General features: G+C 41.8%; 1 protein-coding gene across 1 annotated transcript in view; it reads left to right on the forward strand.

Annotated features, from left to right (window-relative positions):
- IRAG1 (inositol 1,4,5-triphosphate receptor associated 1) overlaps nucleotides 1-16323 on the forward strand; it is a 70639-nt gene that overhangs the window by 27437 nt on the left and 26879 nt on the right. Inside the window, 3 exon segments of the mRNA XM_054582804.1 lie at nucleotides 5936-6059; nucleotides 14459-14489; nucleotides 15844-15984. Coding sequence (XP_054438779.1) covers nucleotides 5936-6059; nucleotides 14459-14489; nucleotides 15844-15984 — 296 coding nt within the window.

A 16323-nucleotide genomic window follows, 5' to 3' on the forward strand; every position in this document is an offset into this window, starting at 1 on the left:
TTTGAGATGAGGAAGAGAAGGGAATCCCAAGCCGAAGGAAGAGCAGGAGCAAAGGAATGCAGGCATCTTCTAGAGTCTGGCATGTTCTGGGAGAACAGAGGTATCCATCTGAGTCAAGTATGGACCATATGTCACAGAGAGATGGGCAGCAAGGGCAGAGAGGAGGTGGAAATCAGGGAGACTGAAGGCTTTGAGGGACAATTAATGAGTTTGAACTTTATTCAGTACCTCTTGTAAAGCCAGAGAAGCATGCAGGTAAGGAAGCATCTGGATAAAAATTAAGTTTGAGAATAATTTTGGACAGATTATGAAAGCTGGCCTGAAACAGGGTGGTCTGGAGGAAGGGAGACCAGGTAAGAGGGTATGGAAACAGCCTGGTGAGAGGTGATGAGACTGTAGACTGACCCGGACAGGTGATGTGATGTGAGGACAGGTTTGAGACTCTGTGGAGGTCAGCCCGGCAGGACATGGTGAGGAGATGAGGAGGAGAAGGAGACCAGGAAGACCCCCAGAAGTCTGCCTGCCTGGCCGAGGGGTGAAGGTACCATTAGTCAGGACGGGGAGCACGAAGAAGCTCACCTGAGAATTAAGACAGCGGGTTTGGATTTGGAAGTGTTGAATGGCCCTAGGTAGCAACTCGGATGCTCCAACCTGACAGACCTGGTTTTGCATCCTGGCTCTATACTAACTAGCTGGGCCCCTGGGGAATCTGATTAACTTAGCTGAGCCTCAGTTTCCTAGCTTGCAGTTTCCCCAGAAAATGAGCTTAGCAATACTTTCTTTGCAGAGTTGTTGTAAGAAAGAATGAGAAAATGTGTGTGATGCATAGTTGATGTTCAATAAATGGTAGCTGTTTGAAATGGCTTTGACTATCCTGATCCAGGTGCCTGTCTAGGCAGTGGGTGGGTTTCTGGACCTGGATGTTGATAGAAGTGTGGGCTGGGGCAAAGATGTGCATTAAATTGCAGTCCTTCCAGACACACTGGTCTGGGCTCAGAGCCCTCATTCTCAGGCAAGGAAAGGCCTCCCAGGGATGGATCTGAAGAAAGTTAATCCCCAGCCAGTAGATTTGGCCTTTCTGGGGTCATCAGGGGGCTCAAAGCACCTCTAACCACAAACACCAAAAGTTACTTTTCCAAGTCCCTGGGACAGCCAGAAACAAATGTTTTCATTGGAATGAGCTAGTATAGGCAGACATTTAAAAAATAAACTTACTACTTTTGTTTAAATTAGCTCCTGTTCATTATTAGCTCCTGTTCATTATTTTTAAATTCAACTAATAGTGGGAAATACAAAGAAGAAAGTAAAAATAGCTTACACTAAATGTCCCCTTCCCCACAAATACAAGTGGAGAAGGGGGGATGGAGAGAGGTTATATTGTTAGAGATATTTTTTTGAAATAAACTATGTTAAAATTTACTTGAACTTCAATTAAAGTGAAGTGAAACTGTAGGACCTGCTGAATTTTGGTAATCGCTACCTCAAGAAAAAAAAAAAGAGAAATTAGTTTTTAAAAGTTTAAAGTGTATATTATGAAATTCACTAAGTGTGTGGGGTCATGGAGGTACTTTACATCACGTTTCAAATTTGAACTAATTATTTCCTATAGGAAAAGATGAAATGGCACCTTTATTATTTCTTCCTACCTTTTTTATCTCCACATATACTAATGATAAATTATTCTTTTTATATTGTTAAGTTTATAGTATTTACATTTTATACTGTAACCATAATTTTCATAGTTGTTTAAGCCTTACACCTACAGGTGGAAGGATTTAATGCTCACCACTGATTCCTTTACTGTGGCTGCTCAGTCCCATTGTTATGATTTTGACGTATGTCTTGTTTAGCTGGATTTCATTATTCAATAGCTTTCCTAGAAGGGCTCAGAGGTGCTATGTTCCCTAAATTCTAGCATGTTTGAAAATATTGTCCTCAATTCTTTTTCTTTAAATCCTTACCCAGAGACATTTTTCCATTGCTTTTTGAGAGAGAGGAAGGGGGAGACACACACACACACACACACACACACACACAGAGAGAGAGAGAGAGAGAGAGAGAGAGAGAGAAACATTGATGTGAAAGAGAAACACTGATTGGTTGCCTCCTGTACGCACCCCAACCAGAGATTGAACCTGCAACCTAGGTATGTGCCCTGACTGAGAATCGAACCTGCGTCCTTTTGCTGTACAGGATGATTCTACAACCAGCTGAGCCACACTGGCCAAGGCAAATTGTTGTCTTTAATTCTTGGAGGACAGCTTGGATGGTAATAAGTTCTGGGTCACTTTTTTCTTCAGAACTTTGTGAATGCTATATGCAGCATTCAATGTTGTAGAGAAGTCAGAGACCAGCTATTTCCAGGACCCCTCATTTCCTCACCCTCTCCCTGTAGACAGCTTATTGTCTCTGTGATGGTAGTGGGAGAAGCATTTTATACTTGTATAAAATGCAATCTGCAAGTTCAGCTTTATCTCAACTGGTGGAAATTTTTCTTCTCTTCTTAACTTTGGATATGTTCTTTGTTTCTTTTTTTCACTACTTCAGAGACATCATAATCCATAAATTTCTCATCACTGCCTCAAGTGCAGATTCATCATTCCATTTCCAAATACTTTAATCTTTCCTTCTTTAAATTCCTTGTGCTTATCTCATTGTCTCCCATCCTCCTTACAAATTCAGTCTGAGGTTGTATCTGTACTATTCTTTCATATTTTCAACACATTGGTTAGTTCTATCTTTTTATAATTTCCTGCTTAGTTCTGTTATTTTGGTCTTCAATTTATTTCCTTAAATTGTAATCTTCTTCCATCTTTGTGTCATCCTCTCATCTTATCTCCGATGTCCTGTTTTCATTCTTTTTATGTTCTAATCTTTCCACAAACCAAAGAATTTGTGGTATACATTTCACACAAAGATGCATTTTTGCTGTGTGTTTTTGCATCTATGTTTTCATCCTGACAGCTGTCTCCTGCATGTTTCCTCTCTTCTTTCCTTCATACTTTCCTTCCTTTTTTCCTTCCTATTTTGACTGTAGTATTTTTACATAGTTGACATGAGCTTTGTTTTTATTCTATTTCTTTCTTACATGGGCATTTCTTCTTGGATTTTCTCTTCACCTAGATATATTGTGTAGATCAGTTTTCTCTGACTCCTTCCTACCTTGCCTGTGATCTCTGTCCTCCCTGCAGCGCTTAGCTGAGGACTGAGGACAGGGCATTTTCTGCCTGCTTTGTTGTTGCCGGATGGTGGGGCAAAGGGGAAGTTCAGATGGAGCTATACATAGTGGCATTTGCAAGGTTGGTTTCTGTTCTTTTTCTAACTTTATTCATAGACCAACACTTAAGTTTGTTACACCAAAGTGGGGGCTTATCGTATTCCCTTAGGTGGTGAGTAATGGGTTATGGATTATTTCACCAATTCAGGGTAGAATTATAGAGACAATCTACTGAGGTATTCATTTTCCAGCTTTGATCCAACTATTTCCAGCAGACATTCATTCTCATTATCTTGTCAAGTGAAGGAAGGAAAAGAGACAAATTGCATGGAGTTTGGCCACTAGGCTATTTCTCAGAAATGGTGGGAAGAGGATAGTAGGGAAGAGCTTCAACTGGGGCTTTCCACGTGTCTCACTCCATCAGATACTCTTGTTTTATTTATTTTCTCTTCATTTTCTTTTCTGGTAAATCCCTCCATATTTTTCTATGTAATTTAGCTGTGGCAGGCTCCTGTGCAGTCCTTCTGTCTTTTCTTTCCCCTCCTCCTCATCGAGAAAAACAAACAGTCGCACAGGCAGTTTTTTCACTGGCTGGAGTATTGCTGTGGTGGCATGGAGACCTTTCTACTTGAGAGAGCTGCTCTGAATCTCCTCTACCAGCTGCCTGCTCAACTCCCCAGTCCACTTCCCTTCCCTCTCTGTGGTACTGCAGTCTCTGTCAGAACTTTTTCTCTCATCTTCCTCTCAGTACTGAGTCTTTGCGGGAAGAAAAAAGGGTTATTAAGGGTAAGAGCTCTGCATTTATTTCCAATAAGTTTTGTCTTTCTCTGGCCATTATTTTTAAAAATTATTGCCTTTTTCTGTATTTGAGAGTTGCTGGTATATTTTTGGTTGATTTTCAAATTAATTGTTATTGTTAAGTTCATCTGGCTATGTTTCAGAAGAGGCTGGCTGATTCTGGGACCCATCAGTTCTTGGATCACTCTTAAGACCACCATTTTAGCAGGCTAGATGATCTGACTAACTACTTTTTGGGGATGGGGGATGCTCAACCAAGGGTACTTTTCTAGGCCAAATTTCCTGGTGTGGCTTTCACTTGGTTATTAGACGTTGGTGTTGTTCAGTCAATCATTAGATCTGTCAGGAGCCCAGTGCTTAATTATCTCTGCTGGGTATTGGTAGAGTGAGGCCAGAAGCACCACAAGACTTACCAATTGTCACATGGAAGTATCAGAGAGCAATAAATGCCAGGACAGAACCCAAGAGGTGACAGGTAACTAAGAGAATATCTAGTTCAATCTTATACTTAAAGAAGGACCACTGACTGCCCCATCTCTGACAAATGGCACCCTTGACTTTGCTGGGATTCCTTGAGTACCAGGAAACTCATGAACATCGTTCTGTCATTGGAAAGCTCAAAGTATTTAAGCAATATTTACCTTGATCCAAACTATGCCTCCTCTTCTCTCTGCATGGTCTCCCTTGGTGAGGAGGCTTCTAATCCACATGACTCCCAACCTTAGTCCCATTTGGATGGCTACCACAATTATGCCTGTAGCCTGGCCAACAATTCTGGGAAATGATTGAGCAGCTTGGAAATCTTCTAGGTGAAAACCCATTAGAGAATGTAAATCGTATGACTATAAAGTCCTGCATGCACACGGAAAGTAATCAAGATATGGGATGAAAATACATCATTTTGCTCAAGTAAAAGAGATTTGAGGGTTTTTTTAATCTTAAACGCACTGTGAGCCCATAATAAGGCACAACAAGTCAATGCTGCATAAATAACAAATGTGAATGTCAGGGAGATGTGCCAGTGTCTTCCTGGGCTAAGACCTTGTAAGAGCACATTTGGGCCTCTGGGACAGCAACAACCAGGTGTGTGCAGGCAGGGGATGATAGCTAGAGGCCATGGGCCATAGTGGGTCACATTGAGCATCTGGGAAAAAAGGGCTAGAGCGTGGAAAAGGAAAATTTTGGGAGAGGTACATGAGTTATCTTTAAATAAGAGAAAAGATTTACGAGAAAGAAAACATTTCATTTGCTCTTTCTACCTTCAGAGAAAGACCCCAGGCAGTTTTAGGAGATAACAAAAGCCTATTCATTTGTTCTGTTGATGGGACCATTTGTTTTTGAGACATTTAAAAGATTTAATGACCTTAGATTTACCCTGGAAAAATTCTGTTTCTATTCCTACTTATGGGGATATGGAACCAGATGCTGATTTCTAGGTAGGCCACAGGTGACTGAACTGTTGAACTCATTTGAGAAAGAATAATTGGGCAAGAGGCCTTCTGAAAAACCTGCTAAAGAGAGGAGATGGTTGCAAACATTATGCCAAGTAGCCAATCAGCTTCCAGTTGCCAGAAATTAAATTCTGACCCAAGACACAAGAACCTGCTTGGTACTTTGGGAAGCAATGGGAAGAACATAGAATTTGGAGCACACAGAATTTGTTTGAAGCCTGCCTATGCTATTTACCAGTTCTGTGATCTTAAGCAAGTTCTTACCTTGCTGAGTCTTGGTTTACCCACTTGTAAAATGAGAAAATAAAGTTCTAGCTTATTGAGTCATTGTGAGGATAAAATAACAATTATAAAGCCCCTGGAATATAATTAGGTTCTAATAAAGCTCTTCCTAGCCACTGAACCAAGTTGTCAACAGTACTACAGTGATTTCAAACAGACATATAAGTTAAGCACTTTTTTCTTTCAGGGCTCCCTTCTGAACTGTCCCCAGCTATTGAGGAAGAAGAATCAAAGAGTGGCTTAGATGTCATGCCCAATATTTCCGATGTGCTGCTGCGCAAACTGCGGGTCCACAAGTCTCTCCCTGGAAGGTAATATCAGGGCATGGGTTACAGAAGACCTATATTAGGTGGCCCATGTTAAATTCTCGATGGGACACAGAAGTGCATAAGCTCTGATTTTTGACCCCGAACAGGTCAGGGTCCCATTGTCCAGGCAGGGCAAATTCATCTCAAACAAAACAAATAATAAAGGGCCAGGTGGGGTGGATCCAACTCAGAGAGCAGGTGGGGTTCATAAGCATGCCCAAGGGTCACCAAGAGGCTCATGACAGCAGAGGGTGGTGGACTTTGGGCCAGGAGGCTTCGTTTTAATCCCAGCTCAACCATTTGCTTATAACTGAGAGAATTTTAGATCTGATATCTGCCTAGATAGAGATGTATAACATTTGGAACCACATGAAGAAGGATTTCTTGGCAAACCTACAGGCTCTTCTACACATGGGGAGACAGTCTCAGCCTCCTCACCTATATAACAGGGATCTATCATTGCTAGATAAATGAGATGGTGTGTGAACGTGGACTTAGGGTTTTATCAGCACATAACAAGCCTTGGTAACTGGGTTGAAAAGTGAACAGTTTAGAGTATAAAGGAGAGAAAATAGGGTACAACTAAGCAATAGGGACTGGGTGGTCATCTGCAAATGAGGCCCCTCCCCAAGCCCAGAAACCTGGGGACTAAACTGTTGGGCACAAAGGCCATTAAGAGGAGATGCCAGATATAACAGAGCTTCTCAATTTAGGGGTAAATATGAAAGGAAAACAAGCTTTGCCCATTGGGTGTTATGTGTTCAAATTCCACACTATAATCAACAAAAACTGGGTTTTTTACAGGGCTATCAGGGCAGTATTCAAAGGGACTGAGCAACTAAACCAGTATCAAGAAAAGTGGTAGAGGGGACTTCTGGTCAAGATGGAGGCATAGTTAGACACACTTTGCCTCTTTGTGCAACCATAGAAAGAATTACAACTAGATCTCAAAAACAAATAATGCCCAAAACTGTCAGAAAATCAAGCTGTATAGAAGCCTGACAACAAAGGATTTAAAGAAGACACAGTCATCCAAATAGGTAGGAGAGGCAGAGTCATGGATACGGGTGGAGAGGTGCAGAGACGGGGTGTGACATGGAGAGGCAGGGGTGGCAGCAAAATGGACAATCCCACATTCATGAAAGTGGATGAAAATCAGGAGGGATGCCTTAGGAGCGAGCAATTCCAGCCCCATGTGAGACCACGCAGCCCAGGATTCCAGTACTGGGAAGATAAATCACCATAACTTCTAGCTGTAAGAACCAGCAGGGGTTGGGAAAGTGGAAGAAACTGCTGGATTTTCAGAAGATTCAGCTTAAAGGGCCTGCATGGACTTATAACGTATACAAATCCATCCACTCTGGGACTCTGCACCAGAGCAGCAGCTGGAAGAGCACCAGTCATACACGGAAAGTGGGTGATATGACTGGAAACAGGGTGAGTGCTGGGTAAACTCCCAGAAGCCAGGCAGCGGTATTGTCCCCTCTCTGAGTCCTTCTCCCACACAGAGCCACAAAACAGTGAAGCAGTTTGCCTTGCTCTGGCGATTACCTAAGGCCCTGCCCTACACAATTTACAGGTGCCTTCTCTACAATAGGCCATGCTAGTAAGACAAGGAATCAAAGTAGCTCTACCTAATACACAGAAACAAACACAGGGAGGCTACCAAATTAAGGAGACAAAGAAATATGGCCCAAATGAAAGAACAGAACAAAACCCCAGAGAAAGAACTGAACAAAATGGAGATAACCAACCTATCAGATGCAGAGTTCAAAACTGGTGATCAGGAGGTTCAAAGAACTCGTTAAGTATGGCAACAACATAGAGGAAGAAATGAAGTTTACACTAAGTGAAATAAAGAAAATTTACAGGGAACCAACAGTAGAGGGAAGGAATCCAGGATTCAAATCAACCATTTAGAACATAAGGAAGAAATAAGCATTCCACCAGAACAATAAGATGAAAAAAGAATTTAAAAAATTGAGGATATAAGGATCCTCTGGGACATCTCCAAACATACCAACACTCAAATCATGGGGATGCCAGAAGGGGAAGAGAAAGAAATTGAAAACTTATTTGAAAAAATAGTGAAAGAAAACTTCCTTAATTTGGTGAAGGAAATAGACATACAATTCCAGGAAGCACAGTGTCCCAAATAAGTTGAACCCAAAGAGGACCACACCAAGACACAGCACAATTAAAATGCCAGAGGTTAAAGATAAAGAGAGAAACTTAAAAGCAGCAAGAGAAAAGCAGAGTTACCTACAGGGGAGTTCCCATAAGACTGTCAACTGATTTCTCAAAAGGCACTTTGCAGGCTTGAAGGGACTTGCAAGAAGTATTCAAAGTAATGAAAAGTGAGGACCTACAATCTAGCTTATTCTATCCAGCAATGCGATCACTTAGAATGGAAGAGCAGATAAAGTGCTTCCTAGACAAGGTAAAGTTAAAGGAGTTCATCATCACCAAACCATTATTACATGAAATATTAAAGGGACTTATTTAAGAAAAGAAGACCAAAACCCTGAACACTAAAATGGCAACAAATTCACAACTATCAACAATTGAATCTAAAAAAAACAAACTAAGCAAACAACCAGAACAGGAACAGAATCATAGATCTGGAGATCATTTGGAGGGTTATCAGCAGGGAGAGGGAATGAGGAGAATTGGGGAAAAGGTGCAGGGATTACAAATAGACAGGGAGATGTTAAGAATAGTATGGGAAATGGAGAAGCCAAGAACTTACATGCGCAACCCATGGACACAAACTAAGGGGAGGGGAGAGGGGGATTGCTGGAAGGAAGAGGGTTACTGGGCAGAAGGGGACTCAGGGGGAACAATTAGGACAACTGTAATAGCATAATCAATAAAATATATTAAAAAATAAAATAAAATCCTGTGGAGATATTCCAAAATGTAAAAAAAACAAACAAACAAAAGAAGTGCTAGTAACAAGTCAGAAGAGGGCTGAATTCACAGCTGGAAGAGGAAGTGACTTAGGCCAGTTCACGTGGTGGAAAGGCATAGAGGGAGTGTCCAGAGACAGGAAACCAAAGGAGAAGCACCCAGGTGCACTGCAGGTAACAGAGCATTTTACATGCCATGTGTTTTTGGTGTTTGAGACAACCCAGTGAGGCAGAAAAGGAAGGTTTTATTTTGTTTATCTTAGTGAGAGAACAGAGAAGCAAAGCAACATGCTGGAAGGTGATGGAGTCAGAAATTGAATTCAGGGTGAACTTAGTTGCCTTTTCAGCTATTCCAGAGGCCTGTCAAAAGTACCAAAACAGTCACCGGCGCTCTTTGGTTTGCAGGGAACAAGGCTGGTCAAGAGTGCTATTGGCTTCTTTTTCTTCTGTAAAGTTGAAGACAATTAGTATGATTAGGGCACACCTTCAGCTAATCAAATTTCCCCAGCTTCCCCAGGAGAGGGAGACCGAGCAGTTCTATCACCCTTGAGTGAGTTAATAGCTACCAGCTGTCATCCATGAGGCCAGACTGAGCTTGCATGGTCAATGAATAAGATCAGCTTCTGAAGCATATGGTACAGGTTGTCAGACTGAGATCAGTGTCTCTCATACGTTGTGGTCAATAGCCATGGTTCCCATTCCTAACCTACCTGCTCCAACCACTAAATCAGCCTCCCTGTTTCTGGCCTTAGGAGAAGTTGTTTCCAAATTGGGCACTTGCTTGGGCTCAGAACTCTCTAGCTCTGGTTTGGGGGTTTGGGAAATATGGACAAAGTGTCATGTAAAATGCCATCCAACAGAAGAAAGCCAGAGCTTCAAAATTCCTTTCCCCAGCAGAAGTATGGGAAGATTACACTTCAGGGTTGTTGTTGTTTTTTAAAGATTTCATTTATTTACTTTTTATGTTGAGCATCGGTTTTTAAAGAGGGGAAGGGAAGGAGAAAAAGAGGGAGAGAAATGTTAATATGTCATTACCTCTTGCATGCCCCCTACTGGGGACCTGGCTTGTAACCCAAGCATGTGCCCTAACTGGGAATCAAACCAGTGACCCTTTGGTTCACAGGCCAGCACTCAATCTACTGAGCCACACCAGCCAGGGCTACACTTGAGTTTTAATACGCAGAAGGAATTTGTTTTATATTCTATATAAACTATGAAAATTGGGATTGAACCATGTTAAGAAGGAACTCATAGGGTCAGCAAACTGAATGGATTCGGTAGAGAAAACAAGTCTAAAACTCAAATTAGGGACATGGTCAGTGGTTGGTTAACAAGAGTGCAAAGAGGAGATGTCACTGGATAAGATATTCCAGGGTCAAACACCAACAGGATCAATAAATAGGCATTAAATCAACAAATATTCACTGAGTACTCATTATATGCCACACATTAGAATGGAGAAACGAAGACACAGTCCCTGTTCTTATGGCATTTACATTCTGGGGGTTGGGGGAGAAAAATAATATTCAAGTAACAAAATGAATGGTTTCAAATAGCAAAGCTGCTAGGAAGACCATAAATTGGCACGGAGAGAGAATAACATGGGAATGGATCATTGGGTAGAAGGTCAAAGAAGGCCTCTATCATAAAGTAGTAATTAAGTTGAGACATACAAATGACAAAAAGATGTTATCCATGCAAAGATTTTGGTGAAGAAATTCCCAGACAAAAAGCACAGTAATTTTAACAAATCATTCTGGGATGACTAGATAGCCACATGCAACACAATAAAATTGTGCCTTATCTCACACAATATATAAGAATGAACTCAAAATGGATCATCAGTCTAAATGTAAGAGTTAATGTTTTAAACTGTTAAAATATAAGCACAAATCTTTGTGACCTAGGGTTAGTCTATGGTTTCTAGATATGACAGCAAAATCACAAGCAACAAGAGAAAAAATAGATGAATAGTATTTCATCAAAATTAAAATATTTTGTGATGCAAACAATAATACCATCAAGAAAGTGAGAAGACAACCCACAGAATGGAAGAAAATGCTTGCAAATTGTGTATCTGATAAGGGACTTGTTACCAGAAGATATAAAGAACTCATAATTCAATAATTATAATTGAATTTTAATTTAAAAGGGCAAATAATTTTTTAATGGGCAAAGGATTTAAGTAGACATTCCTTCAAAGAATATATATGTGGAGGTAATAAGCACAAGAAAAGATGCTCAACCTAATTAGTCATTAGGAAAATGCAAATCAAAATGATAATGAGATACCGTTTTACATCCACTAGCATAGTTATACTAAAAAAAAATGAGCAATAACAATGTGGTGGACTTGGAACCCCCAGCAAAATGGTACAGTCACTTTGGCACAACAGTTTTGGCAGTTCTTCAAAAAGTTAAACATAGTTATCACATGGACAAGCAATTCCACCCTTCTAGCAAGTATATAGCAAAGAAAAATGAAAATACAGGTCTGTCCAGAAGGTGTCCAGCCATGTAATAGGAAAATAGAGATATTTACTGAAGAAGATACAAGATACAAGAAACATTGTACATAGGACAATGACGCCTCAGTCCCATTCAAAGTAGGCACCTTGGGACCTCACACAGTTCTCCCAATTGCCATCAGCTGTCCAGTTGTATTTTCCTGAATCTCATTGGCAGTCTGAAATCTCTTCTCTTTCAGAGGTGATTTTAGTTTGGGGAAAAGCCAGAAGTCACAGGGCACCACATCTGGACTGTAGGGGAGCTGAGTCACTGGGGTGACTTGATGTTTCACCAAACACTCTATACGAGAGGGAATGCATGAGCTGGTGCCTTGTTGTGATGAAGCTGCCAATCACCAGTTACCCACAGCTGCGGTCTTCTGAATCACCCAAATAGTTTCTGCAGAGGAATGTTCAAGCTTAACACAAAATATGATGCAGTTTTGTTGCTCTATTCAGTCATTTTAAATGCGTGGGCCACAGTACACATGCTCACTCAATGGCATCAACCATCCCCACTGACTAGTACAGTGAAGTCATCATTGTTCACACATGTGCATTCCAGTTCGCTCCCCTTGGCTGTCAGGTTACGTCAATGTCACGCAAACCATTCTTGTTATATTAACAATGGTTGATTTTTTTCTGGACAGATGTTGTTTATTTCCACACAAAAACTTGTATATAAATGTTCAATAACAGCATTTTCATAATAGCCAAAAAGTGGAAACAACCTAAATGTCCATCAACTAATGAATGGATAAACAAACTGTGATAGATTCATACAATGGAATTGTATTCAGCCATAAAAATAAAATACTGATATGTGCTATAATGTGGATGAACCTTAAAAACATTAGGCTAAGTGAAAGAAGCCAGTTACAGAAGACTACATGTTACGTGATTTCATTTATAAGAAATATCCAGAATAAGGAAATCCATAGAGACAAGAAGTAGATTAATGGCTGCCTAGGGCTGGGGCTGGGATGGGGTAGTTGGGGAAGACAAAGAGGGGCTGCTAATTAATGGGTACAGGGGTTTCTGGGAGAGATGATGAAAAAGTTCTAAAGTTGACTGTAGTGATGGTTGTAAACTTCTGTGAATATATGAAAAATTCCTGTACTGTAAATTTTATAGTATATAGATTATATTTCAATAAAGTTGTTACAAAAGAAAAGTGAGAACAAAAAGGAAAGAACAGTAACTTTCAAGGCCCTGGGGCCACAATGAGGTGTGTTTGAGGCACAGAACAGTCAGCATGGCTGGAGAATGTGAAGTCTGGTAGAAGTTGGTTTACAGAGGGCCTTGATGTTATTCTAAGGCCTATTAAGGGATTTTGAATTTTAGGCAGAAAAAGCCATCCAGAATGGTCACCTCATATGTCTCCTGCTAGACCTGTGTCCTTTTGGAGGCCCGCGGCTCTGCCCCCTAGCTGTCTATGCCGGTTCACAAGGCATGGCTCTCCGTGTCAGGTGCTGGCTATGCCATGTGGCTTCTTTAACTAAATCACACCTTCCTGAGCCCTCAGGGCTTTGTACATTTTTCTGAAAAGTGGGTTCTATAGCAAAAAAAAAAAAAAAAAAAAAAAAAAGTGGAAAATGGGTCATCAAAATAGAAAAATAAGTTTGGTGAGTAAGTGGTTAAAATATGTAAATATCATATAATATCCAAACAAAGCCAGGAGTCAATGGCAAACTTAATGAGTTTTGAGAAATCATTTACACAATGTGTGCATGCTCTATAAGATATGTTGGCTGGCCCAAAGCAGAAAGGGCCTGACTGGTGGAGTTGTATCAAGAATTGTAAGTATCAAACATCTTTGCAGTTGTTTATCTCATGCCTTGTACTGTGCTGTGTTGCTGGCCAAGGGGTCTTGTTGCTTCATCCTGACAGGAAGGCTCTCACAGTTGCTTGTCGAGGTGAGAACCAGGGCCCTGCTGAGATAATTGACCCCTACCTTTGCTCTTGGGGTTCCTCCACACCTGTCAAAGGGAGGAAGCTGTGTTTCCTGAGAGTCTTATCAATGGCACGCTCTGTTGCCAAATCCTATGACGCTGGTAGGACCTCTCCCAGTCCTCCCACCCTAGCACAGGAAAGGGCCCGCGTTATTTACATTGTCTGGGTTTCAGGACAGGGCTAGCTTTAGTTACCAGCAAGGACTGCGGCAGCAGGAACACAGGGCCCGGGCAGACACAAGGACTGTTTGCTGTGGGCACCACACATGAACAGGAACCTCTCAGAATGATACCACTGTGCTAGCTGCGACTTTCTTGCACAATCTCTGATTCCAGCTATCAGAAACAGTGCTTGCTGTGGAGAAGAGCTCTGACCACTCTTTCCTACTAGTTATTCTTTGGCCCACGTGCACCCTTGTCACCATCCTCAGAACGGGAGGAGGGTAACACTGTGCAGACCTGGGTAGCCTGGAAAAAATAATGACCACTTAGATGTGTACAGTTTATAAAGTATGTACCACATGCATTTTCTTATTAAGTCCTCAAAACAAGCCCATGAATGCATCACAATAGCTAACATCTGAGTGTGGATGTCATGTATATACATGCATAAATACACACACATATATACACATTTATACATAATTACATGTGTGGATATCATACATACATGAATATATATACACTTATACACACATATGTACATACATCATATATTCCTTAAAAGACTCCTGTAAGATGAGCAAACAAAGATTAAAATGACTTATCTGAAGTCATGATAATAGAGGCACTGGTGGAGGACTGGCCCAGGATCTAATATTTGGAAAAATATTGACTCCTCTGGAGGAGTGAATATCTGGCAGAATATCTCACAGATCACAGAGCTCACACAAAGTGTACCCTGAATCTTTTCCATCTCATGAACTTCGCTTACTCCATTTCTGGAACCCATGGTCTGCTGGTTGTTCAAATTCACCTTTTGTACATTTCACAGGTTGGATAAAGTTCATTTGTGTGTCTTTTCTTTTTCACAGTGCACCTCCGCTCACTGAAAAGGAAGTTGAGGTAAGTAACTCGAGTACTTTATGAAATTATGAAGCCTGGCCTTGATAGGTTTTGTTTAGTCTTTCATTGAGTGGCTAATCCAGGAATAGAGAATTAAACATTGAGAATTATTGGTAAACTTAACCAGACTGAGGCGTGGGGTGGACAGAGACTCTCTGCCCACTGACCTTGGTGAAGATGGGCCATGGGAGGTGTGCCAGGGCCAGCTCCTGTCCTCAGATGTGTACAGACACAGTCAGGACTCAGCACGACAGAAGTAGCACAGGCTTTGGAATCAGACAGTCCACAGCTGAATCCTGGCTCTGCTATTCTGTGCCACCTTAAACAAGCTAATCACCTCTCTGGTCTTGGTCTCTTTAGCCATACATGGATACAATAGTTCCTATACAGAGGGTTTAGTGGGAATCTATGAGCGACGGTGCCTGAAACCCATAGCATTGCTGGGATATAGCAGATGCTCCATGAGGAGTGGCCATCAGAGTTGCCATCACTGCCGTCCCTGGGTCCATTCAGGGCCTTCGGTTCCCTGTCTGGAGATTTCTGCCCACAGTGGGCCTTGTTACCTGTACTTCGGAAGCTCAGGCAGATTTGTCTCCCCCCAACAGTATAAATCTGCTACCATTTGACTCAGGCAGGGCAATGAAAGCTGTAAAAATAAAATAAAGGCCATTTCTTCCTTCCTGTGCACTCCATCTATTTCCTCTCCCCAGTAGTTTCCTATTAGTCCAGGAATTCCATGTCTGATCAATATCACCTTTCAAAGTCATTCATACAGGCTGCATTTTTGGCATGGAATGTTTGTTCCAGAGAGCTCCTGACAGGATCATACCTGCCCTTACTTAATCTGCTGGCAGCTCTTAAAGCTGCTTTCAATGGGGCACTTGGAATACTCAGACAAGATGCTAGTTCAAGTGTGCTTTAAGTCAACAGGCTTACATCTCAAATTTTCTTTACAGTAGTCTCATGCAAAACCTCTAAAATCCACATGTAATAAATCCTTGCATGACTCCAAACTGCTTACACAATCAGTTGTGTTGGCCCAAGTTAATCTAAACCTAAATACAGGATGTTATCTTCTTGAAGTTCAGGGAAAAGCCGAGTGTTACTCTCTTATTATTCCTCAGTAAAATGCATTGGTCTTCTCGTCTTGGGAAGAAACTAGCATGGACCTCAGGTTACTATCTCATTGTCCTTTGTGCACTTGACTGTAAAAGGAGAGGTTCACATGTACACAGCTGCTTTGGCAACTGGTTCCAGGAACTGATGTAAAATGCTCACGGAAGGAACACACCTGCAGCTTTGTTCTCTGCAATAATTCCTCCCAGCACCTCTCCTATACTCTTGTTCCCAACAGAACGTGTTTGTACAACTGTCCTTGGCCTTTAGAAATGACAGCTATACCCTGGAGTCTAGAATTAACCAGGCTGAAAGGGAACGCAACCTGACAGAAGAGAACACTGAGAAGGAACTGGAAAACTTCAAAGCTTCGATTACGGTAATCGTGGGTCCTGACTGGGGACCCCTCAGCGGAGGGACATCAAGGGCTCTGCTGGGTGTCCCGTTTTTCTCAGTCACCAAGCAGTGCCTCCTGAAATGAGAGATCAGGCCAAGGCCCTGAGCCAAACAGCTCTCCTCAGAGCGCCAGGAGGAGCGGGGGCAGCGATCCTGAGGCCTGATTACCTCGGGGCTGCAGGTAAACCCTCTGAGGCCTTGGGAGCTCCTCAGGAGGGGGCTGGGTGACCTGGGATGGCAAAGGGAGCCCCTTGGGAACCAGAGACCTGGATGTGATTCCTTTCTTTCAGGCCACCAAGTACAAGGGGGGACCCAGAAACCC

Source organism: Pteronotus mesoamericanus, unplaced genomic scaffold (assembly GCF_021234165.1).
Source record: "Pteronotus mesoamericanus isolate MK-2021 breed Mesoamerican mustached bat unplaced genomic scaffold, CSHL_Meso_final contig_1189, whole genome shotgun sequence".
NCBI lineage: Eukaryota > Metazoa > Chordata > Mammalia > Chiroptera > Mormoopidae > Pteronotus > Pteronotus mesoamericanus.